At 39.8% G+C, this 26,011-nt stretch overlaps 1 protein-coding gene across 2 annotated transcripts; it reads right to left on the reverse strand.

Annotated features, from left to right (window-relative positions):
* Positions 1-2,656: 2,656 nt before the first annotated feature.
* LOC149005121 (50S ribosomal protein L34) lies at positions 2,657-25,390 on the reverse strand. 2 transcript variants are annotated; one of them, XM_089135522.1, is made up of 5 exons: positions 24,966-25,390; positions 24,808-24,884; positions 24,505-24,616; positions 21,415-21,558; positions 2,657-3,101 (listed from the first exon to the last, which is right to left on the reverse strand). In XM_089135522.1, exons 1-4 carry the CDS (start codon positions 25,229-25,231, stop codon positions 21,429-21,431), a joined length of 585 nt encoding a protein of 194 aa, XP_088991648.1. In that variant the 5' UTR covers positions 25,232-25,390; the 3' UTR covers positions 2,657-3,101; positions 21,415-21,428. The 2 variants fall into 2 exon arrangements, with proteins under 2 accessions (XP_088991648.1, XP_088991647.1); XM_089135521.1 differs by lacking the exon at positions 2,657-3,101 and adding an exon at positions 17,882-21,213 and having other exon boundaries at positions 24,966-25,389.
* Positions 25,391-26,011: the final 621 nt, after the last annotated feature.

The raw sequence follows: 26,011 nt of genomic DNA on the forward strand, positions 1-26,011 counted from the left end.
CTTGATTTATCTATACTTGCATTTATTATTATTAATGGATAAGACTGTGGATCCTGTGACGGATCGCACCCACGGGTTGTCAGGCGGGTAATCGAGACCGGCGAGTGGGGTGTGACAGATTACATTGTATATTCTTTTGAATCTTATATTGATCTTTAGTTAATATAGTTAAACATTGATTTAGTCTTGTTCTTGATTATGTTATTGTAAATGTGGGAGGTTGATTTCCTCGATACTGATCTTTGGGGATGTGGATCACACATTCGAGTATGCCAGATAGGGTCTTGGCTGGATGGGTATGACACATGACGTCAGATTGAATGAAATTATGCGTACTACCATTATCAACCAACACCTGCATAGGACGCCCAGCAATAATTCCAATAAATCACAATGTAGTAGGAGTGGAAATACCAGCCATTGAATGATACGACAACTCTGTAGTGAATCCCTGTTTAGCCATCTCATTCACTGGTTCACCCTGTTCTCCATCAGTTTGTTCCTCTTCCAATCTTGAATCCTGATCATACTCAAGCAAGAGCAAATGTCTAGATTTGCAGGGATGGCCAAGAACAAATCGTTCGTCACAATTGAAACACAATCCTTTTTCACGCCTCTGCTACATCTCAACAGGGGAAAGTTTCTTTATCGTCAACGAATTTGGCGGTGGTCCAAGCAGTGCAGGCTTTTTGTTTGAGAATAGTGCTGGAGGGGTAGGCAAGAAAGGCGGTTGTGATGAAATTGGTATGGCATGAATAAAGGTTTCTTCTTATCAATAATTTTTGCTTCATGAAGTCACGCTAGGGCCACTGCGTGTGCCAGATCTGCTGGACTAAAAGCCATGACATCATTTATTATATCTAATCGTAGTCTTGAGGCAAAACAACTAACCAAAAAATCAGTGAAATGTCTGTCGTACAGTTAGCTAGCGATTCGAACTAACTTTGATATGCGGTGACTGTAGTGGTTTGCGTAAGCTTTGAGAGGAAAGCCTGTGGATCTTCAAACTCAGTCAGTCCGAATCTTCGCTCCAGAGCCTTCGTGAAAACCTCCCATGAGGTGAGTTGCTTGGATCTATACATCCACTGGTACCATGATAATGCTTGTCCATCCATATGAAACGAGGTTATCATCATCCTCTGTTCCTCCGGCGTCTCGTGAAACTCAAAGAATCTTTATGTCTTAAAGATCCAACCTAATGGATCATATCCATCGAATCGTGGAAAATCCAATTTAACAGTTCGAGTTTGAATAGCATTAGTCACCATATTTGCAATTGCGGAAGTGAATGCCATTGTAGAGGAACTAGGTGTTGCTACCCACAGTACCAGCGAACTGATGCTCAATGCATGATCCAATGATCGTCCAACGCTGTTAACTTGGATACTACAGTCGTCAAAGTATCTTTTTGATCAACGATCGAACTTTGCAACTCATCCAACCTCTCTCTATGTTCTGTAGAAGCAACTCCAAGAACCTTGATAGCCTCTTCTAGCTGTCTGAATCTCATTCCATCTGCCATGATCCGGTAGGTCGGACAAAAAATGGTAAGAGTCTAGAATGAACAGAGTAGATTTGAAAAAGAAGATGACGAAGAAAGAGAAGAATTAAGCAATTCACAGAGAAAGAGAGGGAAATTTGGGATTTTAAATCTTCTGTCTTCATTCAACAAATGTGCTCTATTTATAGTTACATCAATAAAAAAGCTAACTACAGCTAGCTACAACTGTCAAGAGGTTTTAACACCTAGCCCTTAATTCTTACACGTAATCAGATAAACTCAAAGGCACTCGCCCCTTCCTGGATGACCTGCGTAAGGTCTCTGGAACTTCATCTTTTGTCGTGGCCTTCATATTTGAAGGTGGGACCGTATCATTTTCCCTGTCCTATAACAATGATATGAAGTGATTTTGCTAAGAACCCAGCTCAAGTTCCCTCAACAATCAACTGTATTTGTGGCAAATTCAAAAACCCAACAAGGCTACATCTTTTTGTGACCAAGTATGTGAACTTACAAACTTTGCAGAATATACTTCTTGCAAGCTGAACTTGTTTAATGACAACTCTTGAAGAGAACATAATCACCCACTTCCAATCTATTTTAACAACATTTTTTACCATGTCTAGTATATCTTTTGGAAATAAAACAAGGAGAAAAAAAGGTAACATTAAAATCTTGTTATAACCAAACTGTGCACAATCCCATGAATAGAACGAGGACAATTGTCCACAGTCCAGATTTCGGGCTTTTGATCTATGAGATTTATTATAATGGTTATCTGCTTAATAAGGATTAGAAAACACAAAGGCAAGATTTGTCTCAGAATTCTTTTGATAACCAAGAATTTCTTGTTATGAAAGCTCTTTGCTTTTGCTTCTGTGTGCTCTTTGACATTCAGAAAACTTTACAGAAGGACTCTACCAAAAACCTACCGATGGTTTTAGCTTTCGAATCTAAATCACCCATAAAACCCTATGGTTCACGAAGTATGTGTCCTGATAACCCAAAGTCTCGATAATTAGCTCTCGGTCTTCCGGTTGAAAAACAACGTCGATGAAGACGTGTAGGTGCACTATTACACGGTGGGGATTGTAATTTTCCATGAATTTCCCATTTGTCACCCAATGACGCAACTTTGTTTATTTCTTTTTCTGAGGATCAACGAATCAAATGATATTTCTGTTCCAATTTCTGCCTCTTCTTCTCCCTCTGAATCAAACTTTTCCTTGCCATAATGGTATGGTTCAGTTCCTATTATTATCAATGACACAAGTCGGGTCCTAGATGCAGAAATAGAAGAAGGTGGGCCCCCTTCTTCATTGAAAGCAATGAGATTGTCGCAGATACAGCACATTAAAAAAACGAATTAACCAAATTTGCCTGATATAGAGGCAATCAAGAAAGTTGCATAAGTAAATATATACCTTCCGGAAAAATGGGCTAAGCCAACCAATCTTGCTTGCACAATGGAAAGAGCCACTGGTTTATCTCTCCATCGAATCAAATTAGCCAAAGGTGGTGTGCATTCATAAGCCCATGCAGAGTTCAAGGAAGGACCCTGGAGAATTTCTACACAGCCCTCTGAGGAAGCCTTGCAGACCTGGGTAGAAGAAATGAGTATCATAGGAGGACCGATAATTTTACAAAGAAGGTTAACAAGAAGTTTCTTACTTTGCTGGAAGGATGGACTGATGGCTATTCTAAGTGAGGCTCTAAGCTAAATATGTGTGCTAGGACCTAAATAGATGATGCAGACTACAGAGGCTAGGGAACAAGTACCTACCATAAAATATCCAAAGGCACTCCCACTTTGAACTTGAAGAAAGAATTTACAGCAGCCATCTATGAAGTCTAGTTCACAAGGCGTACTGCAAGTATGTACACTAACATTGACAAAGCACTTGCTTAGCTCAACTTTGCACCATCTGACAAGTAAATGGCATTTAAAAAAGAAAGAGCCTGTAATTACTTTGGAGGATCTGACAAGGGAGAATACAACTTTCCCACACAAGTGTATCTAAATCTTTGTACTAGTTTCTCTTGCTCTGCTCCTTTGGACTATTGTAGCTCAACCTTAAAAACTCCAAGTTTTGGTTTCTGAGTTTTTAGATATTGCGAATTACAAACTTAATTATTGGATAAAGATGTATTCATGCTTCAAACTCAAGAATTTTTGTGACCACCACCCTCAACCCAACACCATGAATAAGGATGGTACTATGCGACTATGCATAAACTATCATGAATTGAACAAGCTGACAATTAAGAACAAGTATCCTCTTCTTAAGATTGATGATTTGTTTGATCAATTGAAAGGTGGTGTTGTGTTCTCGAAGATTGATTTGAGATCTGGGTATCATTAGCTATGAGTGAAGTCCAATGATATTTGTAAGACGGCATTTAAGACCAGATATGGGCACTATGAATTCAGAGTCATGCCATTTGATCTTACTAATGTGCCGGCAACATTCATGGATTTGATGAACCGAGTATTTCAAGATGTTTTGGACAAATTTATTATAGTATTCATCAATGACATTCTGATATATTCAAAGAATGAGAAAGATCATGTTGAGCACTTGAAGTTTGCCTTACAGTGGCTGAGAGATAAGAAGTTGTATGCCAAATTCAGCAAATGCGACTTTTGGTTGTCCAAGGTTGTCTTTCTGGGTCATATTTTGTCAGCCGAAGGAATTAAAGTTGACCCTACAAAAGTGAAAGTTGTGGCAGATTGGGAAAAAACCCAAGACAATATTGAGATCAGAAGTTTTCTGGGTATGGCTGGTTATTATAAGCATTTCATTGAGAATTTATCTAGACTATCAGCTCCTATGACGAAACTTACCAGAAAGGGAGTTAAGTTTGAGTGGAGTGAAGCCTGTCAAGAGAGTTTCAAAGAACTCAAGAAGAAGTTGACTAATGCTCCGGTACTAACTATATCAGATGACTCTGGAGGTTTGACAGTGTATACCGACGCCTCTAAAGTTGGTTTGAGTTGTGTTTTAATGCAACATGGTAAGGTAGTAGCTTATGCATCTAGACAGCTGAAGAATTTTGAGCATAACTACCCTACTTATGATTTGGAACTAACTATTGTGGTTTTTGCTCTTAAGATCTGGCGTCACTATCTATATGGTAAAAGGATAGCAATATTCACTAACCATAAGAGTCTCAAGTATTTCTTCACCCAGAAGGAATTGAATATGAGATTGCGCAAATGGTTAGAACTGGTGAATGATTATTACTGTGATATCCAATATCATCTAGGGAAAGCTAATGTAGTCACCAACACCTTGATTAGAAAGAGCAACCGGCAAAGTGTGGATCTGGCTTCTTTGAATAGGCCTTTGTTGTTCTCCAACATTGAACTTGAACTTGAGATTGTACCAGAAGGTTCTGAAGCTATCCTAGCAGCTATATCGGACCGACCAAGTCTGAGGGACAGAATCATCGCCTTGCAATCAACTGATCCTAAATTGAAGAAGAAGATTGATTTGATCTCTTCGAAGTCTAAGGAAGTGACAGATTTCTCCCTAGCCTTCGACGATGCGGTTGTCTTCAAAGAAAGAATTTGTGATCCAATAGTGGAAGACCTCAGGACAAAGATTTTGACTGATGCCCATCAGTCCATCGTCACTATTCATCTAGGTAGTGTAAAGATGTATCAAGATATGAAATGATATTTTTGGTGGCCTGGAATGAAGAATGATGTGGAAGATTTTATTGCCGAGTGTGGAACTTGTCAACTAGTGAAAACTATCAGGCAGCTTTCGTCTGGTCTTTTGCAACCCCTTCCCGTACCTAGTTGGAAATGAGCCCGAACAAGTAAAAGGGAATGACTCAGTGTGGGTGGTAGTAGACTAACTGACTAAATCGGCTCATTTCATTCCGATGAAGATCACTCATACTATAGACAAGTTGGCAAGGTTGTATTTTGATAATGTGGTAAGATTGCATGGTATACCCGTCAGCATTGTGTCAGATAGAGATCTAAGGTTCACCTCACATTTTTGGAACAATTTGCAGAAAGCCCTAGGAATGCAGTTGAATTTGAGCACTGCTCATCATCCTCAGACAGATGGACAATAAAAAATGACCATTAAGATTCTATAAGACATCGGACGTGTGTTGTCAACATGAGTGGTAACTGGGATGACAACTTAGCTCTAGTGGAGTTTGCATATAATAATAGTTACCAATCGACGATTGGAATGGCCCCGTTTAAAGCTTTGTATGGAAGAACTTGCAGGACTCCTCTTTATTGGGATAAAGTTGGGGAAAGGCGTATTCTTGGCCCTGATCTAATTGAGACCACGGGTACTATGGTGGATATGATTAGAGAAAGGATCAAGGCTGCTTGGTCTCGACAGAAGTCCTATGCGGATAGGAGAATGCCAGATTTGGAATTTAAGGTCAAAGAACGAGCGTTCTTGAAGGTCTCACCTATGAAGGGTGTTATGAGACTTAATATTAAAGGGAAACTCAACCCTAGATATATTGAACCCTTTGAGATAAGGTTGCACCAGTTGCCTACAGGCTGGCCCTTCCTCCATTTCTAGCTGGTGTACATGACATATTCCATGTCTCCATGCTAAGGCAATGCTTAACAAGCTCGGAACAGTTGTCCAGCAAGAACCTAAAGGCTTAAGTGCGGATTTGATTTATGATGAAGAATATGCAGAAATTTTGGATCGAAAGGACAAACAACTGAGGAATCGAACTATACCCCTGGTAAAAATCAGATGGAAGAATCATTCATTTGAAGAAACATTATTAGAAAAAAGAAGATGAGATGCTAGCTAAATACTCCCATCTTTTCGGACATACAAGTAAGTTGTAAATTTCAGAGACGAAATCTCTTATAAACGGGGGAGGATGTAACAACCCCGTAATTTTAATCAAGGATTCGTATTCCAGGTCCAACTACCTGAAATTCCAGCCAGAATAAGCTGTGGACTATCAAGATTGAAGCTCAAGATCCTGAGCCCATAGATCTGGATTTTGCCGATGAAAAACCTGTCATACTTGGAATCTGAAGGAGATCCAATAGAAACCCCGATGAACTACGAAAGTAGATCACTAACTGGAGTCAAGTTGAATTAGAAGATGTCCGGGATCAAGGTAAGAACACCCCCCCCCTCATGTTAATTAGGATTAGGTTAGTGTTGGGGATCAATTGGATGAGCAAAGCACCCAAGTACTGAAAAGTACTAGGGGCGGTTGATTAACCCAACCAACTGCCCCAAGCGATCGGCTAGGTCTGCTTACAGGAATTAAACCCTATTATGCTTCAGGCCTCTATAAATAGCCAACCACGTCTTATTTTTGTATTATTATATTCATAGAGGTTGCTGTGGACGTTTAGGAGGCAAAGAGCACATGTTTGAAGGTGAAGGACGCTTGATTTGCGAAGAAACTTCAATCCTTGATCTGTTTAACGAGTCAATTGGAGGTAAGTTAATCTCACAATCCTTCTATTTACTTCTTTTTTCTAGTGTGAATATTTTCTTTCATAATTCTGTAAATGGTTAATTGTGATGGTTATTATCATTCCATTAATGATCTCGAATAGATCATATCCAAAAACGGATTCTCATATCCGAAAAAAATGATTGATTTAATTGAAGGAGATGATGTGATTACTAAACCATTAACTCTCGTGGGTTTTGGATTGTGTATGAGTTGTTAACTTAGTAAGAACGAAATTCAAATTTAGATCATCCCAAAATCGAATTAAAATTGGGAGATTTGCTTGAAATTGGGGCAATCGCTCAGGGCAGTTGATTGGCCCAACCAACCGCCATAAGCGACTGGTTGGGTTGCAAAAGCCCAGCCAGTCTAAATGTTGCTCTGTTTTGACTCCTGTCCTTTATGCATCTTTATAACCCTATCCTAGGTAATCACGGAAGTTCTCGGGACTTTCTATTTGTGAGGTTCGATTACAATTACAGTAGCTTTTACACTTCTACAAGTAAGGTTACATCATTTTATATAAGTAGTGACATGATAATGTAGTATTGTATTTGATTGATCAAAATAGTAGCCAAATAGGACCTTTCCCAGGGAATCAAGTTCAGATTTGATAGACTTAAGATGAAACAGAATTTAGATGTGAAAAAGGGCTGAAACTAAAGTGATATTATAAGAATAATAGCATAACAATACAGGCTGAATAGATCTTCAAAACTAGGGCAGAACTATAATGAAGAAATTGAAGGGATAACATGAGGGAATTGAGAAGAACAATGTAACACCTGGACTTCACACCGCAAGTTAGAGCGATTGGATCAAACACCAACTTACCTTGATCAAACATAAAGAGTCTCTATAGAGAAGGATTGCTAACAAAGCAATTTGATTTCAATTGATGAGTTGTGTCTTCACCTTTTACATAAGTCTCTTTATATAACATTCTAAAGAAATATAAACAGTAATGATAATATCCAACCACTAGCTAACACCACCTACCTATTAATAACTCTACTACCTAATTCTTGACAAAGGAAAACTCCTTTGACAATGAGTTTTTTTATTTTCAAAGCACAACCCCTTTTATTGACTTTTCAAGAACTAGACTTAGGCTTAGGTCTAAACTATGAATATGTGGGCTAACTTGAACCCACTAAAACAGCCCTAGCCCATGAAAATCATTGACTGATTTGGGTGATAGCTTTAGACCTTTGATGGGCCTGACCCAATGGGCTTCTTCTTTCTTAATTATGTCTTCAAATCAGCATCAACTCTCCCCGGCTTGAAAACATTCGTCTCCGACGAATGGATGAATGATATGTGATGCTCATACCAATCGAGATCGAGTTTCTCGAGATTTTCAGCATGAATCTAAGTGTTATCATGTCATGGACGATTCTTCCATTTGAACTCGCCCTTGCCTTACTTTAAATATTCGGTAATAACTGTAATGACTGCACTGAAGTTCCGAATGACTTTCTTGTAAGATGATGCAAGTGGATCGAAATTACGAATTTCAATGATTGTCCTTGGGTTAGGCCAATCGATGATGCTTTTTATCTTCTTTGGATCAACGTCAACCCTTTTTGTCATAACCCTTATGAGGGCGCTAGGTGCATTCGTCAAACCAAAAAGCATGACTTTCCATTTAAATAGTCCATCCTTGGTTTTGAAAACAGTCTTCTATTTGTCTCTAGGCCTAATATAGATTTGATGATAACCACTTTTGAGGCCCAATTTAGAAAAGATCTTAAGCCCTAGACATCATTTCTAACATGGCATTAAGCCACGGTATAGGAAAACTATATTCGACTGTAATTTTATTGATTGCTCGACTGTCTACACACTTACGCCATGAGCCATCCTTCTTTGGAGTGAGTAACATCAGTACAACACATGGACTTAAGCTCTCTTGAATGAATCCTATATGTAGCGACTCATCCACCTGTAGTTTGAATTCATTGTGCACTGCTAGGCTAAGGTGATAGGCCGGTAGGTTTAGTAACACCGAACCCAATACCAAATTAGTGGCATGTAGAATATCGCGCATAAGAGGTAGCTCATTCGGCAACTCATCAGGAACCACCTCAGGAAAATCAAAAAGTAACTCTTTGATAAGTGGAGGGAATGTCACCTTAGGTTGAGGGGTAACTTCTCTCGTAACAAGAGCCAATACTAGCCATGTGTTATGGTTAGTGTGAATGAACTCCTGGTGTTCAAGCTTTACCTTTTAAGAGTCACTAACATGCTTATTGAATGTAGGTTGTTATCTAGTGAAATAACTATGTATGTGCTCTTTGAGGGTTGGTAGCACAATTGGAATCCTATGGGCCCTCTCCCTGTATTCATCCAGGTAGGACAGTTGGCTATAAAGTGAGTTGGCTAGGATTCTTCACCAAATGGAGGGTGCGGAGTATGAGTAAAGGCAACAACTCTAGCCTCCATTGTTGAGAACCTCTCTTCCACTTGCTTGTGGCTTTCAGTGATTTGGTTGCTCAATTGTTGCAACATCCCCATCATTGCTACCATAAGGTCAGTATCCAATCCAGAAGTTTCACTACCTATCATGGCTCTAATACCAAATAATGTAATACTATATTTGATTGATCAAATAGTAGCCAAATAGGACCTTTCACAGGGAATCAAATTCAGATTTGATAGACTTAAGATGAAACATAATTTAAAAGTGAAAGAGGGCTGAAACTAAAGTGGTATTATAAGGATAATAGCATAACAATACGAGCTAAATAGATCTTCAAAACGGGGGCAAAACTATGATGAAGAAATTGAAGGGACAACCTGAGGGAATTGAGAATAACGATGTAATACCCGGGCTTCACACTGCAAGGTGGAGCGATTGGATCAAAGGATCGAACACCAACCAACATTGATCAAACACAAGGAGTCTCCATAGAGAAGGAATGCTAACAGAGCAATCTGATTTCAATTGATGACTTGTGTCTTCACCTCTTACATAAGTCTCTTTATATAGCATTCTAAAGAGACATAAACATTAAAGGTAACATCCAACCACTAGCCAACACCACCTACCCATTAATAACTCAACTACTACCTAACTCTTGACAAAAGAAAACTCTTTTGACAATGAATTCTTTTTTTTTTTTAAGCACAGACCCTTTTATTGACTTTTCAAGAACTAAACTTGGGTTTAGATCTAAACCATGAATATGTGGGATAACTTTAACCCACTAAAACAACCCTAGCCCATGAAAGTCATAGGCTGATTTGGGTAATAGCTTTAGAATTTTGATGGGCCTGACCCAATAGGCTTCTTCTTTCTTAAATATGTCTTCAATTCTGCATCACATGATCTATGATGAGTTGTTTATAACTCCGTATGCATTATTGTTCTTATAACTTACTATAACAGTAGTCTATATGATTCATTGATAGTTATATGTTGTGAATGGTGATTAGATGTTCTTCAATTATTATTATGTGATTGTGAATGCTTAGTTATGTAATAGTGGATGATGATGTGATGTAATTATGATTGAGGCTATCCTTATTGGATATCCATTGCTTGGGATATTAGGGATTGTGGTATGGGACACTACTGCCTGATGCCCCCAACACTATTAAGATTGTAAAATGATATACCTAGGAGGTATAGATTGCATGGTAAAGTACCCATACATGTTACTACCCTTTTGGTAGGGGTATTGAAGTTGAATGACCTGTGATAACGGTGACGTTACTCTATTTCATCCTACAATGGTATCTAGTCCGTGCGGAAACTCAGTGGTCCATTGTTGATCATGCATTGATCAGGTTGCATATGTTAAGGTTGGGCTCATGGGCATCCAATAAGCGGCTGGGAGTCGTGAGGGCACATAAGAGCATCAGCCCCAACAATATATTGATGACCATAAGGTTAGGGAATGGAGTCCAACAAAAGTAACCCATCTGGTCGAATTCAAAGCTCTCTAGAGCTGAACGAAGACAAAGATCGAAGTTATTTATTGGAATAAAAACCAGCAAACGGAGGATGGTCTACGATCACAAAAGAAGGTACGACTACTGGGTACGGTGGCCCAGCATTTTGAGAGGTCGATGAAGGAGGGTCGGATGACCCCTTTCATTGAAAAGCTAGAAGAAAAGACCGCCGCTTATGAAAGAGCACAAAGAAACAATCAAACTTAATTTATTTTGCTTCCGCTAAAACTTTATCATATTTGGACATAATTACTTTATTCCTTCATGGATTCATTCCTTTCAAGTAATGGACTCATGTAATTCCTTTAATTTAACTATTTGGATTATTTTTACTCTTGATTATTACTGTGTGTTTATTATCATTGATGGGTAAATCGTGAATCTTGTGATTGTGGGTGGCACCCACGGGTTGTCGGCCAGGACCGATACTAGTAGGTGGGGTGTGGCAATTGAAGGCGGTCCCCCGACCAACACAAGGTCAGGCTGCTCTCATTTCCTTTGTGAGTGCAAGCATCCCACCTACTCAAGTCACGTTGGAGAAGCTCTCAAGAGGTCATCCAACTACTCAACTAACATGAGGAAGGTTTAGATGCAACACCTCTCATATTGCATCTCAAAGGATTCGCGTGGAGGGGCCCCAAGTTGCATAAAATGATTAACAGTTTCAGGATACAGTAAATACAGATTACATCCTTAGCAGAAAAAACAAACAGGGACAGAGAGAGACACAAGGGAAGCAACGAGGAAGGACGTAGACTCGAATAAATAGATGAAAATGGGAAAAGGTGAGGATCATACACCTCATCAACCTCAATCCACCAGCAAAACTCTGACTGAATCTTGTTTCCGGACAACATTAGACAACAGAGTTGGGTAGAAAAAGAAAACAAACTCCTACACTGATCAAAGACCTTTTTGCATCCAAGACCGTAATTCTGCTATGAGAAACATCAGCAACCCACTCCTGTTCTCCATTTTCCAGTTCCCTTTTCTTCAATTTCTCAATCCATGCTTCCTATCCAATTCCAACAATGATTTTTTCCAGCAACTTCTCAGCTAAAGGAGCATCCATTAGATAAAGTCACACTATCCAATTGAATTTTCTTCTCCTTTCAGCAAGCCATTGCTGGAGAGAGAGAAGAGGCCATGGTTAAAAAAAGATAAAAAAGAAAAAAGGTGCAGGGTTGGCTCACTTTTGTTAAAGGACAATTTTGTCTTTCTAATAAAAATCTAACTTGTTAAGATCATCACTTAACTCTGATTGATTAATAGCACAGGTCTGACTGATATAATTTCACTCAATAGGGGGTGTCACTGACATAAAACTCAGGGAGGCCTAACTGAGAAATTGTGTTAACTCAGGAGGTGGCGCTGAACTAATCGAATATGAAAAAAGAAATAAAAATAAAAAATCTTATTTTCCAGCCAAGTTGCTCTCTTCTTGTTTAGTAGAACAATTTGATTTAAAACTTCTACTAATAGCGGTCATGCAATCAGACAAATGCTTCAAGATGTTAATATCATTGGTGATTATTTATTTGGTTGTCATTCATCCCAAAACAAAATATTTATTGGGTAGGAGTTCATTGAGCAAGGTGCAGCCAAAGGCCCACAGCTATACCAAATGATGATGTTTAGATCAACCTACAGTCAGGTTACAGAAGACCTCAATAAACCAGAATTGGAGTCAGAGAATCAAATTAGATTTCAAGAAAATTCACCGAAAGATATTCCAGAAAATAGCTATAAATAAAGCTGCAAACAGATATTAACCAAAAGTAGAAGAATAACATAGTAAAAGCTCAAACCAACCTGCGGCTGCAAGCCAGATTCTATGATCCGATGGAGTTTCAGTTCAGCAACAAACTTAATAAAAAAACAGAATAAGATAAGGAAAGATCTAGGACTGGTCAGATTTGAAATAACGGACAATGTGTTATATCGGAAATCATGTTGACCTGATGCCACTTTAGTTGTCTAGTACAAGACTTCAAAAGATGAGTTTGATCCAATGGACTGATCTGAAAGTTAATAAGGTTATCCCCACTAAGAATAGGGTTATTTGAAACAAACTATTAGAAGTTATTAAGTGATTACCAATTATTCATGTGGGATTCAAACCCGTAATTAAGAGTATCAAAAACCAACAACTTTCAGCAATGATATATGATTAGTATGCTGCAAGAGAATCACATCTGATCTTAAAACAGAGTAGAGTTTGACATCAAACTCACAATAGGACTATAATAAATCAAAACAAAAACCAAATACTGAAACCACACGAAGGTTTAGATCAGAAACCAGATATTTAGTACTAAAGCAAATTTGAAATCGAACTATTAGTTTTAAAGCTTCAGTAAATCCCTAGTCGGAAAATATAAGATTTCATGCTGGGAAAGGAATCAAAAATAAGAACTGATATGAAGAGAAGGGAACTGCAGAAATTACTTCATAATCAACAGACAAAAGAGAAAAGAAGATCTAGGGAGACCAATCCTGTATGCCAAGCCATTCATCACCCCCCCCCCCAAAAAAAAAAAAAAACCTGTTTGCCAAGCATAACTGCCACAAAATAGATAATAGAACAAAACAAGACCAAAGGCTATAGAATCTATCTACATGCCAAAATAAAATCTTCCAAATACCAATTTGCTTGATTAGACACCCGTAATGCATCAGTTCCATTACACCAAACTTCATCATAGGAGTGCAGGATAAAGTCCTAACTATTTGGAGCTGATGTAACCAGCCCCTAGTCAGCCCAAAAGGACGAAGAAAACGTGCCCAAGCCCATCCGAAAGTTGGCCAACAAGGGGGGCCAAATCCATCCAAGGAGTAGATTGGTCATTTCCTACCCCTGGATCCAGTATTATTAGTGACCAAGTCCAATTTATTTAATTAATTCTGTTTTAGAGTCCTAATTTAGGCATCTTATTTGTTTCCTTTTTGGTTTGAAATTCCACATTAGGAGGAATCCTATTGGGTTGTTTAAAGTAGGAAAGAGTTATTTCCTTTTAAGGAGTCCTATTTTGAGTTGAAGTCTACTTAGAGTTGAGGGTGTGGCTATAAATAGCCTGAGTGATGCAAAATTGAAGATATATTTAAGAAAGAAAAAGCCCATTGAGTCAGGCCCATCAAAGGCCTAAAGCTATCACCCAAGTCAGCCCATGGCTTTCATGGGCTACGACTATTTTAGTAGGTTAAACTTAGCCCACATATTTTGATCTCAATGGTCCAGACCTAAGCCCAAGTCTAATTCTTAAAAAGTCAATAATAGGGGTTGTACTTTGAAAATATAAGAACTCATTGTCAAACAAGTTTTCCTCTGTCAAGAGTTGGGTAGTAGTTGAGTTATTAATAGGTAGGTGGTGTTATCTAGTGGTTGGATGTTACCATTAATGTATATCTCTTTAGAATGCTATATAAAGAGACTTATGTAAGAGGTGAGGGGACACAACTCATCAATTGAAATCAAATTGCTTTCTTAGCATTCCTTCTCGATGGAGAATCCTTGTGTTTGATCAAGGTAGGTTCGTGTTCGATCCAATCAATCCACCTTATGGTGTGAAGCCCAAGCGTTACATTGTTATTCTCAATCCCCTCATATTGACCTTTCAATTTCTTCATCATAGTTATGCCCCTGTTTTGAAGATCTATTCAGCCCGTATTGTTATGCTATTATTCTTATAAAACCACTCTAGTTTCAGTCCTCTTTCATATCTGAATTCTGTTTATCTTAAGTCTATTAAATCTGGAATTATTCTCTGTGAAATATCCTATTTGGCTACTGTTTTGATCAATCAAATATAGTACTACACTATTTGGTATCAAAGCCATGACAGGGAGTGAAAATTCTGGACCATCCATTCCAACTAATCCTATGGCGGCAATGATGGAGATGTTTCAACAACTGAGCAACCAAATCACTACGAACCAAAAGCAAATGGACGAGAGGCTCTCATAAATGGAGGCCAGAGTTGCTACCTCTACTCATGCTCCTCACCCTCCACTTGGTGAAAAATCCCATCCAGCTCAATAGGCATTCCAATTGTAACAACCAACTTTATAAACAATTTTCCTACTCGAAGAAATAGGGAGAGGACCCCAAAGGATTCCAATTGTGCAACCAACTTTTGAGGGGCACCTACAAAGTTATTTCACTGGAGAACAACCTACATTAAATAGGCATGTTGGTGACTCTCACAGGGTTAAGCTTGAACTTAAAGAATACTCGGGTAAGCATGATCCTCAAGTGTTTTTTGATTGGTTGGCAGTGTTGGATGACTATTTTGATTGGTATGAACTATCGGAGGTACAAAAGTTGAAGCTAGCATGTACCAAGCTAGTTGGAGTTGCACGTAAATGGTGGAGAACTCACGAATATGAATTGGAAGATCGTGGTAGAGCTCCTACTACATGGGAGGAAATGAAGGAAGAACTGAGAGAAAAGTACTTGTCATCTACTTTTCAATTGCAACTGTAAGACAAGTTAAATTCTCTTCGTCAAGGGAACTTGTTAGTTGCAAAATATATGGAACAATTTGACTCTCTTTCTTCTTGTACAGGAATTCGAGAGAGGGAAATCTAAATCTTATCACATTTCAGATTGGGTTTATGGCTTGAAATCAATAGGGCCATTGGGATTGTGGATGTAGAGAATGTGCGAGATTGTTTTGAAAAAGCCCGACATGCGGAAGAATTATTGGCGTCCAACAACAAAAGGTTTGGATACCAAGCCGGGGAGGTTAGGAAAAATTTTCCAAAACCAAAACCTACTCAACCCACATTTCTTACCCGACAAGATAAGAGCAAGGCTCCTATGACTAGTGGCAGCCATGCACAATGTTTTCATTGTCAAGAGGTTAACCATTATGCTAAATATTGCCCACACCGTCAAAAGATTGTTGTTGAGATTGAAAAGTCAACAAAGGAAAAACATCCTGATCTATTCCCATACCTGCTCGATGATGGCGACTATGACGGAGCTACATATGATGAGGATGATGCTAATAAATGTGATGCTTATGGCCTTCATATAGTAAGCTGCATCTTGATGGCTGAAACCAAACGAGAGGACTAGCGGCACAATTGTATCTTCTACAGCCGTATGAAGTCCAGATATAATACCACTTTGGTGATAGTTGACAATGGGAGCTGCGTCAACATTACTTCAAACACCTTTGCGAAGAAAGCAAAGTTGAAGGTGGAAGCACCCTCAACCATATCGGGTATCCTTGTTGAATGGGAATACTCTAGAGGTAAATCAACGGTGTTTTGTACCACTAAAGCTCCATCGATATAAGGAAGAGATATGGTGTGATGTAATCCCTATGCATCTTACTAATGTTCTATTTGGTCGACCATGATGTATGATAACGATGTTATGGTCGGGGGGAAGAAAAACCAATGCGTATTCAAGTTCAAAGGACTTCACATTGTCCTCCAAAACTACTCATCGTTGAGGAGGTTTTGGATGACTCTTACAAAATTACTCATCGTGGCACTTGATACCATGCTTTCCTCGTCAAATGGAAAAATCGCCCACGACATGAGAGTACTTGGATTCAAGCTGACGATTTCAAGAAACTTGATCCCGATTTGTATGAACGTTACATGTCATTCATTCATTCATCGGAGACAAATGATTTCAAGCCGAGGAGAGTTGATGCAGAATTGAAGACATATTTAAGAAAGAAAAAGCCCATTGAGCCAGGCCCATCAAAGGCCTATAGCTATCACCAAAATCAGCCCATGGCTTTCATGGGCTAGGATTGTTTTAGTGGGTTAAAGTTAGCCCATATATTTTAATCTCCATGGTCTAGACCTAAGCCCAACTCTAGTCTTGAAAAGTCAATAATAGAGGTTGTACTTTGAAAATATAAGAACTCATTGTCAAAGGAGTTTTCCTTTGTCAAGAGTTAGGTAGTAGTTGAGTTATTAATAGGTAGGTAGTGTTAGCTAGTGGTTGGATGTTACCATTAATGTTTATGTCCCTTTAGAAAACTATATAAAGAGACTTATGTAAGAGATGATGGGACACAACTCATTAATTGAAATCAAATTGCTTTCTTAACATTCCTTCTCTATGGAGAATCCTTGTGTTTGATCAAGGAAGGTTGGTGTTCGATCCAATCGATCCACCTTGCGGTGTGAAGCCTAGGTGTTACATTGTTATTCTCAATTCCCTCATATTATCCTTTCAATTTCTTCATCATAGTTCTGCCCCTGTTTTGAAGATCTATTCAGCCCATATTGTTATGCTATTATCCTAAATCACCACTCTAGTTTCAGCCATCTTTCATATCTAAATTCTGTTTATCTTAAGTCTATTAAATCTGCCAACGCAGAGCTGTTCTAGTGGTGAAACCAACACCTCTTAGTGAAGAGGTTGTGGGTTCGACTCTTGCTGAGGCATATTAATATCCCATCCCCGACTTAATAAAGTCCCTTTATACAAAAAAAAAAAAAAAAAAAAAAAAAGTCTATTAAATCTGAAATTATTCCCTGAGAAAGATACATTGGCTCCTATTTTGATCAATCAAATACAATACTACATTACTGTGTCTTTCTTGTATTTGACAATCTTGATTATTGAATGAAATTTGAGTTTGAGAAATTGACTTGAGAAGTCGCGGGATCCTGAGGGACACCCTGAGGCTGGATTTGTGTGAGCTATTCTTCAACCTTCAAAGCTTCATTCACTGATTCAAGTATTCAACACAAAATTCCTGCAAGTCTTCAATCACAAGTAGGAAACCCAATCCCCTCACTTTCAGACCTTAGGAGCAGCCCTAACTCCATCGCAAATCCTTCCCCTGCCTTCCCCTTTAGTTACAGCCCAAACCTAGGCCACCCTAAGCTGCAGTGGCCCTTCTCCTTCATCCCCTACCTCCCTGCAATACAGCAGGTTATCCCACCCTGCAGAACTCAGACTCCAGCCCCTTTCCTCCCCCTTTCCACTACTTTTAGGTCACCCTTAACCCGAGACTAAATTCCTAATTCCAATTTCCCAAAAGCAGCCCTGTTTCTGGAGTTAGAAATTTTCTGCACTTCATCTTCTTCAAGTAAACTGGCAGAATTTATTTATTTTTTTTTTTTTTGAATTTCCAGAAAACCTTCATACCCCAACCCCCTCACCTCTGGACAGCATCTGAATTACTAATTTAGCATTAACAGTAGCTCAGATTTACAAAACCAGCAACTCTAGGCCCATCCTAAACCCTAGCCGAAACCCTAGTTTACCCTAAAAACCCTAATTTAGTGCTAGTTCCTTAATTTGAAGATCCTAAAATCTAACCCTAAACCCAGGGTTACATTAGTGGTATCAGAGTTATAGGTTCCAACACTTGTCGAAGTCTGTAACCATTTTCGATGAGCACTAAGCATGGAAAACTTGACAACAGATTACTACCAGTCCCATCATCATATCTACAGAGGGATACATCAGCCACAGTGACCTCCATAGATATACGAATTAGAGACATACGATGGTGTCAAAGACCTTCAGGTACTTTATGAATGGTTGTATGATTTGGGCAAGTATTTTGAGCGGCACCATTATCCAGAAAAGGGCAAGATGAGGCTTGCAAGTAGGCAGTTGGCGGGACATGCTCATGAAAGTGGAACCACCAGGAGAAACAACTATGTTATGAAAGCAGCAAACCAGACACTTGGGAAGAGATGTCAGGGGTGTTAAGCCATTTATTCTTTCCCCAAGAACATCAAGTTAGGCAACACCAACCATGCCCCTACTCCAGGAGGTTCACCAAAGTTGATAAAAGAGATCCAGAGGACTGGTACAGAAGAGCAAGACACAGGGATGACCACATCAGCTACAGCAGCCAGGTTACTAACCATCGGAGGAGGCCAGAAATAAGTCAACAGCTGGAGCATATCCTCACATAACTCATTGAGATGAACAATAAAGCTACAAGCCTTGAACAAGCCAGTAAGTGCACTCAAAGAAGGGGGGATACAGTCTCCCAATCCCATGAACCAACTCTTGAAGAAGTCATTCATTGTCCCCCACTAGAAGCAGCCCTCGATGATGAAGATAAAGCCTTGAGCAAGCCACCCAGTTCTTGAAGAGGAGACTCACACAAAAACAAAGTCAAGACAGAGGAAGGCCTAGCCCATGATGCCAAGGGCCCAGCAAAAAAAAGAAGAGGTTAAGGCGCCCACTCCACTAGAGGTAACACCAGCACCACTTCCAAGCAGGACAGGGTCTCCTTTGAACCTCCAACGCCTTAGTGAAGATGATACAACATCCTCATGTGAATAGCTAAGGTCAAGATAAAGATGTTTATAGAAAAAGGCTCCAAAGACACAGCAATCACCTCCATCCTTCCTCCTAGGGCAGCTAACACTGAAGCCCCTAGGATTGAGGACTACATTGCCACCAATCCAAGTCCACCAAGGTTTTGTCTAGGGAAGGTACACGCAGCAACACACTTACCAATTCCTCTCCACTGCAAGATGCGAGGAAGAGTTCACACCAAGGACTTCTAGGGCATTGATCCAGGAGAGCTAGAGAAGCACATTCATCAAGAGATGAATGTTTTTAAGAAGGGGAGAGCTGATGTAACCAGCACTCAATCAGTCCAAAAGGACTAAGAAAAGGGGGCCAAGCCCATTTGGAAGTTGGGCCCAACGAAGGGGGGCCGAATCCATCCAAGAGGTAGATTGGTCATTCTCATTCCTACCCTTGGATCGAGTATTATTAGTAACCAAGTCCAGTTTATTTAATTAACTCTGTTTTAGAGTCCTAATTTAGGTATCTTGTTTATTTCCCTTTTGGTTTGAAATCCCAAATTAGGAATAGTCCTATTGTGTTAGAGTTGTTTCCTTTTAAGGAGTCTTATTTTGAGTTTGAGTCTACTTAGAGTTGAGTGGCTAGAAATAGCCTAGTCTTTCTTGTATTTGGCAGTCTTGATTATTGAATGAAATTTGAGTTTGGGAAATTGACTTAAGAAGTCTTGGGATCCTAAGGGACACCCTGCGGCTGGGTTTGTGTGAGCTATTCTTCAACCTTCAAAGCTTCATTCACTAATTCAAGCATTCAACACAGAATTTCTGCAAGTCTTCAATCACAAGTAAGTAGGAAACCACATTCCCTCGCTTTCAGAACTTAGGAGCAGCCCCATCACAAATCCTTCCCCTGCCTTCCCCTTTAGTTACAGCCCAAACATAGGCCACCCTAAGCTGCTGTGGCCCTTCTCCTTCATCCCCTGCCTCCCTGCGATACAGTAGGTTCTCCCACCATCCAGAATTCAAACTTCAGCCCCTTTCCTCCCCTTTTTCACTCCCTTTAGGTCACCCTTAACCCTAGACTAAATTCCTTATTCCAATTTCCAAAAGCAGTCCTGTTTCTGGAGTGGGGAATTTTCAGCACTTCCTGTTTTTCAAGTAAAGTTGCAGAATTTTTTTGAATTTTCAGAAAACCCCAAAAACCTTCATACCCCAGCTCCCTCACCTCTGTAGTCTGTACAGCATCTGAATTACTAATTTAGCAATAACAGTAGTTCAGATTTATGAAGCCAGCAACCCTAATTTACCCTTAAAGCCCTAATTTAGTGATGGTTCCTCAATTAGAAGATCCTGAAATCTAACCCTAAATAAAGGTTACATTAGGAACTCTCTTTCATTTGGTTCCCAACCAATACAAGGAACAAGTTATAAGTTGGCCATTCATCTTTTTTTTTTTCAGGTTTCAACTTGCACCTTGTCACTCTCACCTAGGAAAAGTGTTTGGTTTTGTTAGGCATGAGCAACCATGTCAGAGGATTTCCCCTCATCTTGGAAATTAAGTTGCTAGACCTAAGCTTTCAAGAATGGAACCATATATAATTAATTCCTATGCATCCTTGCAACTCATTCATCTCAACTTTCCCATCTCAGCCACAACCATACGTAGCACTAAGGTTGCTAACATGCAGTTATTAGATCTCCAATATAAAATTTTCCCTCAAACAGTATGGATATCAAGAAGCTAAATTGTATAAATGGTGAGAAGCAAGTGACCATGTGAACAAGATGGATGATAATCACTTGAATCAAAGAACCAAAGACTTCTATACCTTCCAAAATTGAAAAGCATTATCACTTTATGGTGCAAGTAAGAATCTCACGGGAATAGGTATTCAAATGTAACCTTTGATCAGAACACTGGAGATGAATGCAAATGGTTCAGCTGGCATTGAAAAATTGAACCTCAAAAACAGTCCCCCTCAAATAAAAGCCTGCTTGGACTAGCTCCTGGGCAATGATTATGATTCACTAAAGCACAACTGTAAGAGAAGCTCACTCAGATGGGGACTATTGATTTGATGATGCATATGGGATGAGAACTAAGTAAATAAAATCCAGCCTATGACAATGAAATTTTAAATAATATGAGGAAAATGAAATCAGGCTATGACAATGAAATTTCAAATTTGGAGGAACCAGATTTGCAATCTCTTATTAATGGCTCGTAAAGAGAAGCCAACCTTATAAAACAAGTCTAGTAACCAACATAAACTGCTGCATTGACTACATAGCAATCATCATTCATGTCTCCCATTTCTTCCACAACCACACCACTTGAACATATTAGTCCACCATCGACAACATCGACATTCATTATGCTACCACTGAAAACCATGAAAGCAGAATCATTGTAAGTAAAAATTCATTTAGGATCCACATTTGATCTTTACACAAATAGTGAATCATGACAATTAAATAAGTACACTTAAAAACAAGGACATATTTCAACATTTCATAGTTCTGCCATGTCAGACATACTGTTGGAAGTCTGCATTCTGTATAAGCCACGCAATCTTACAGTAGGTACTGCCCTGCTCAACCAGCAAGAGTGAGACACTGGCACCTGGGTCTGGCACTCAAGTTATTCAGCAGCCAACTAAGTAGCTTAGGCCTCAATTATCGACATCAGACTGGGGACCAGGTTGACATCATTTATGTTTTTCAAGAATACGTGCGGACCTGGCCAACTGGCAGACTAAAACTTTCAATCTGTACATAACTACTAAACAAAATTCATAGGGGAGAGACAATCTAACAGATCACCTTCAATGTTATACACTCAGACTGATGCAACACCAAATTTGTAAACCACATATAATGCATGAGCTAATGCTGTAAAATTAGAAACTGTAGTTAATTCCAAGCAGCGATCTGTCCTACATTTTCTCAGGAGAAGCATTGTCAAATGTAGAGACTGCATTGTGCAGATATCAATTTAAGGATCACATCCTTCTAGAATCCCCAGTATCAAAATTCATTGGAAACAAGAAGAGCTCCCACTCAACCACCTCTGGGGAGCTCTTCTGTGATAAGCTTCAGCTCCCCCCTCTCCGTTGAGCCCTGCTGCTGCCTCAGATGAACTCCGTCATCTCCCCTTCGCCACCAATCTAGCCACCCAATTCCCGTCCTCCGCCCCATCCTTCTTCTTCTCCTCCCCCTTCCCCATCTACCGCTTCCTAAACCTGGTCTTCTCTCTTTTCTACCCAATCCCCCCCCTTCTTCTGGTTATAGACTCACCTTCATCCTCCCCCCCCCCCCCAATTGTTGATGGCACCTCTGTCAGAGCCCTTTGCCATGCCTCCTTAGATCTTGGTATCTTTAGATGGCACCTTGCCATTGTTGGGCACTTCTTAGATCCTCACCCTCCCCTCTCCGTTGTTAAATCTTCACTTGCTAAGCAATTCGACTGGCTCCCTCCTCATTACATTGCCTGCAAATTATTTGGGCATCACGACTACACCTCCCCATCAGCTCCTTCCTTGGGTGCTGCAATGATGCCCTCACTGTCACTGGCCACTATCTCTAAAGGCGCCTCCCCTGCTGTCACAACTGCTTTCCCTTTTGCTGAGGAGTACGTCTCACCATCAAGTTGACTCCGTAGGCCTCGCGTGGAGGATCGCATCCCAACCAAAATGCTGCCCAGTTAACCAGCAAGTCAAGAAGCCAGTCTTCCCGTGGACGGCATCCTTCTTCGGCTGCCCCTACAATTCAAATCGACTGCAACCAAAACCCTTTCTCAGTTCTAACCCCAGTCAAAGAAGCTGACGTGCCCTGCAACCCTGACCCTTCTACACCTCTGCCCCCTGCGTCTTTCCCCTGTCCAACATCCCTGCTCTCTGTCAACTTGCATTGGAAGACAAACTCCTGAACCCCCCCCCCATTCTGTCAATATCCAACTACCCCATGATTCCCCCCCTCTGGCGCTACCCCATGTTGCTCTCATGCCTGAACCCTTACCTCTGGCCCTGCTGCCCCCCCCCCCTGCATCTAATCCACTGCCTGAAACCTCTCTGTCCTCTGTTGCTCCATCCTCCCCTATCCTCTCTCATATTCCTCCCTCGAACCCCACCCCCATCGATCTCTTCTTTATCTCCTTCTCTCTCCTCTCCGTCCATGTGGCCCTCATTTGCTGGGCCTAGCGTTGCCTTCCCTCCTCCTCTTCTTTCTGTGAGGCCCTCCTTTGCAGCGCTTTCTTTGATGACCCTAGCATTGCCCACCCTCCCCCTACCCCAGCTCCCTCCAATGGCCCATCTCTCCCTTCTCCCCTCCTCTCCCCTTCCCCAATTGTGGGACCTGTCCCTCCCTTAGGCAGTGCCTCTTGCATTTCTAAGCATGCAGATTCTTCCTCTTTTGAAACTCCTTCCTCCTCTCTCTGTGACAGTCGGCGAAGTAGTAGGTCTACTACAGGACGTCACCATCTCGATCAAGATTTCTCCATGGAACTCCGTCCCTCAAAGAAGAGGAAGAAAAACCAAAAACACTAGTCTATTCTTGTGTTGTCTCAGCCCGCTGGCCTAAGTTTTTTTGTTCTTCTTAGTTCCCTGTGTTGCTTGCTTGTGCCGTATGGCTTGTAGCTCCTTGCCTATGGCTCTTGTATCCCTTCTCCCCCCCCCCCCCAAACCAGTTTCTTTTGCTCATAGGTCGTTGGTAGGCTTATTGCCTCTTTGGTTGCTTGTTAGTTGAGCCCTGTGACTTGCGTTGTGTGGGCTTTGCCCTTTGTGCTCTTGTATCTCTTTTCCCTTTGGTAATGAATTTGGCCGAATTTCAAAGAACTAACCTAGTCAGTCAGTCAGTCACTCCGGGTATTCAAATTGAATATTGCAATATATATCTCCACCTTTTGCTTCAATCATAGGAAGTCAGATACCCAAGAATATATCCTGTTCAACTGAAAAACTTAACTGAGCAGCTACTTAAAACTAAATGGCAAAGACACTTGGGAAAATGAAACTTCTTGATGAATATTCTCCATGATTGCTAAATCGTTAGTGATATGTAAGTCACCACCTAATCATTTCCATGTAGGTATCTCCGGATTTAAGTTTTCCTATGGCTTATGTTATTCTTTTTTTGTTTTTTGTTTTTTTTTTGTTTTTTCTTTTTTTTTCAGCTTAAATCTCACAAAGAACATGATAATAGTTAATGCATTTCAGGAGAAAATTGCATTGACCCAAGATTAACTTCTCTTTTCCATCCCAGAAGATCATTTCATTCGCAGATTCAAGTAAACAAGTCAACAAGATGTGAGCAAAGGTATGGTAACCACTTACTAAGGAAAGACAGACTTCACTCTCTCAATGTCGAGAAGCTGTTGCAGTGGTCGAGGAACCCCAAGCTTGATCTGAAGCTTCATCTGATCAAATGAAACACCTGGGATATTCCCTGCACCCCTCTCAAATCAAAACAAACTAATCAAAACCCAAACATCCCAATTACCCAGACAACAAAGAAAGGAAATATAACGAAAATAATAAAACCCAAATTTTTTGTTTCCAGTTTCAAACGAGAGAGGAGATAAGGAGGAGAAATTCGAGTTCATACTAATAAAATTACCCAAATACAAATAAAAATACCTCTTCGGAAAGCAGGAATCGAATTGGAAGAGATAGCATCCCTGCAAGCCCTCATTGCTGCTGCAGTAATGTCTTGCCTGTGCATTCCATTTATAACGAAATTAGCAAAATTATAATGAAATTGGTAAACAGAGACAGTGGAGAAGAAGAACACATACCCATGTTGATCATATCCTACGCCCATCTCGACAAACAATAACTTCATCACTGGGGTAACTCCACTGATGACACTTCCACTTTGGTTGCTTTCCATGGTTGCTGCTGCTTTAATGGTTCCCGAGAGTCGTGAGAATCGGATGGGAGTGAAGAGAAATTGATTCGAATTCGAAAACGAGACTCTTTTACAGTTGTTGGTATTGCCACCGAACAATCCAGTTTCAGATGAAGGTATGAACCGTGCCTCAATGACGGAATATCCCGTCATCTCCTAGTATCGGTTTACTCCTTAGTCCTACCACATCCAGCAAACACTACAAAATTTACTAATGGTGATCGAATAATTTCGGTGCTGGATCGGTCCAAGGTCCTCGTCAGCCCGGACTTCTTCTTCTTCGTCTTCTTCTTTAGTGAAAAATACATTCACCCCACAAGTGTGTCACAATCGCAATCGTCTCCTTTTCCTTGAGAATGGTGAATTATTATATTCTTTTTTTGTGGGTAACTAGAATGGTAAATTAATACGAAGGACAAATGTATCCTCAGCAGTATTTGTGTATTAAAAAACAAAATTAAACCATACCTAAAAAAAAAATTTACAGTTGTACCTTATTCTATATATTATAAATTAGAAATACTAATATACCTTTATTTGGTTCAAGCAAATTTCACCTACTCATTCTTTTATCCAATTGTTCTTCTCAATTTGATCGTGAGGTTTTTTTTAATGAACGTGTGGCCCAACATATATCATTATATTACTTGTACATTCACATTAAACATTTGTAAGATTATTTTAATTATATGTGACATTTATTATTTATAGTGATTTATGTGGTCATTTGATTCGTTAGATTGTTTGGACTAGTATTTATGGATGATCATCTGGTTTAAATAACTTTGTAGTCCTCGACTTGACTGTATTCATCATAATGTTTTATTGTGTAATATACATTGTTGAACTATGATGGGTTTGAGGGGTGCAAGTTAAAATTGCTTAAACTATGGGAGATATGATGACTAATCTCTCTATAATTAATATATTTTG

Source organism: Hakea prostrata, chromosome 9, assembly GCF_041222555.1.
Source record: "Hakea prostrata isolate BN-2017 chromosome 9, UWA_Hpros_2, whole genome shotgun sequence".
Classification (NCBI taxonomy): Eukaryota; Viridiplantae; Streptophyta; class Magnoliopsida; order Proteales; family Proteaceae; genus Hakea; species Hakea prostrata.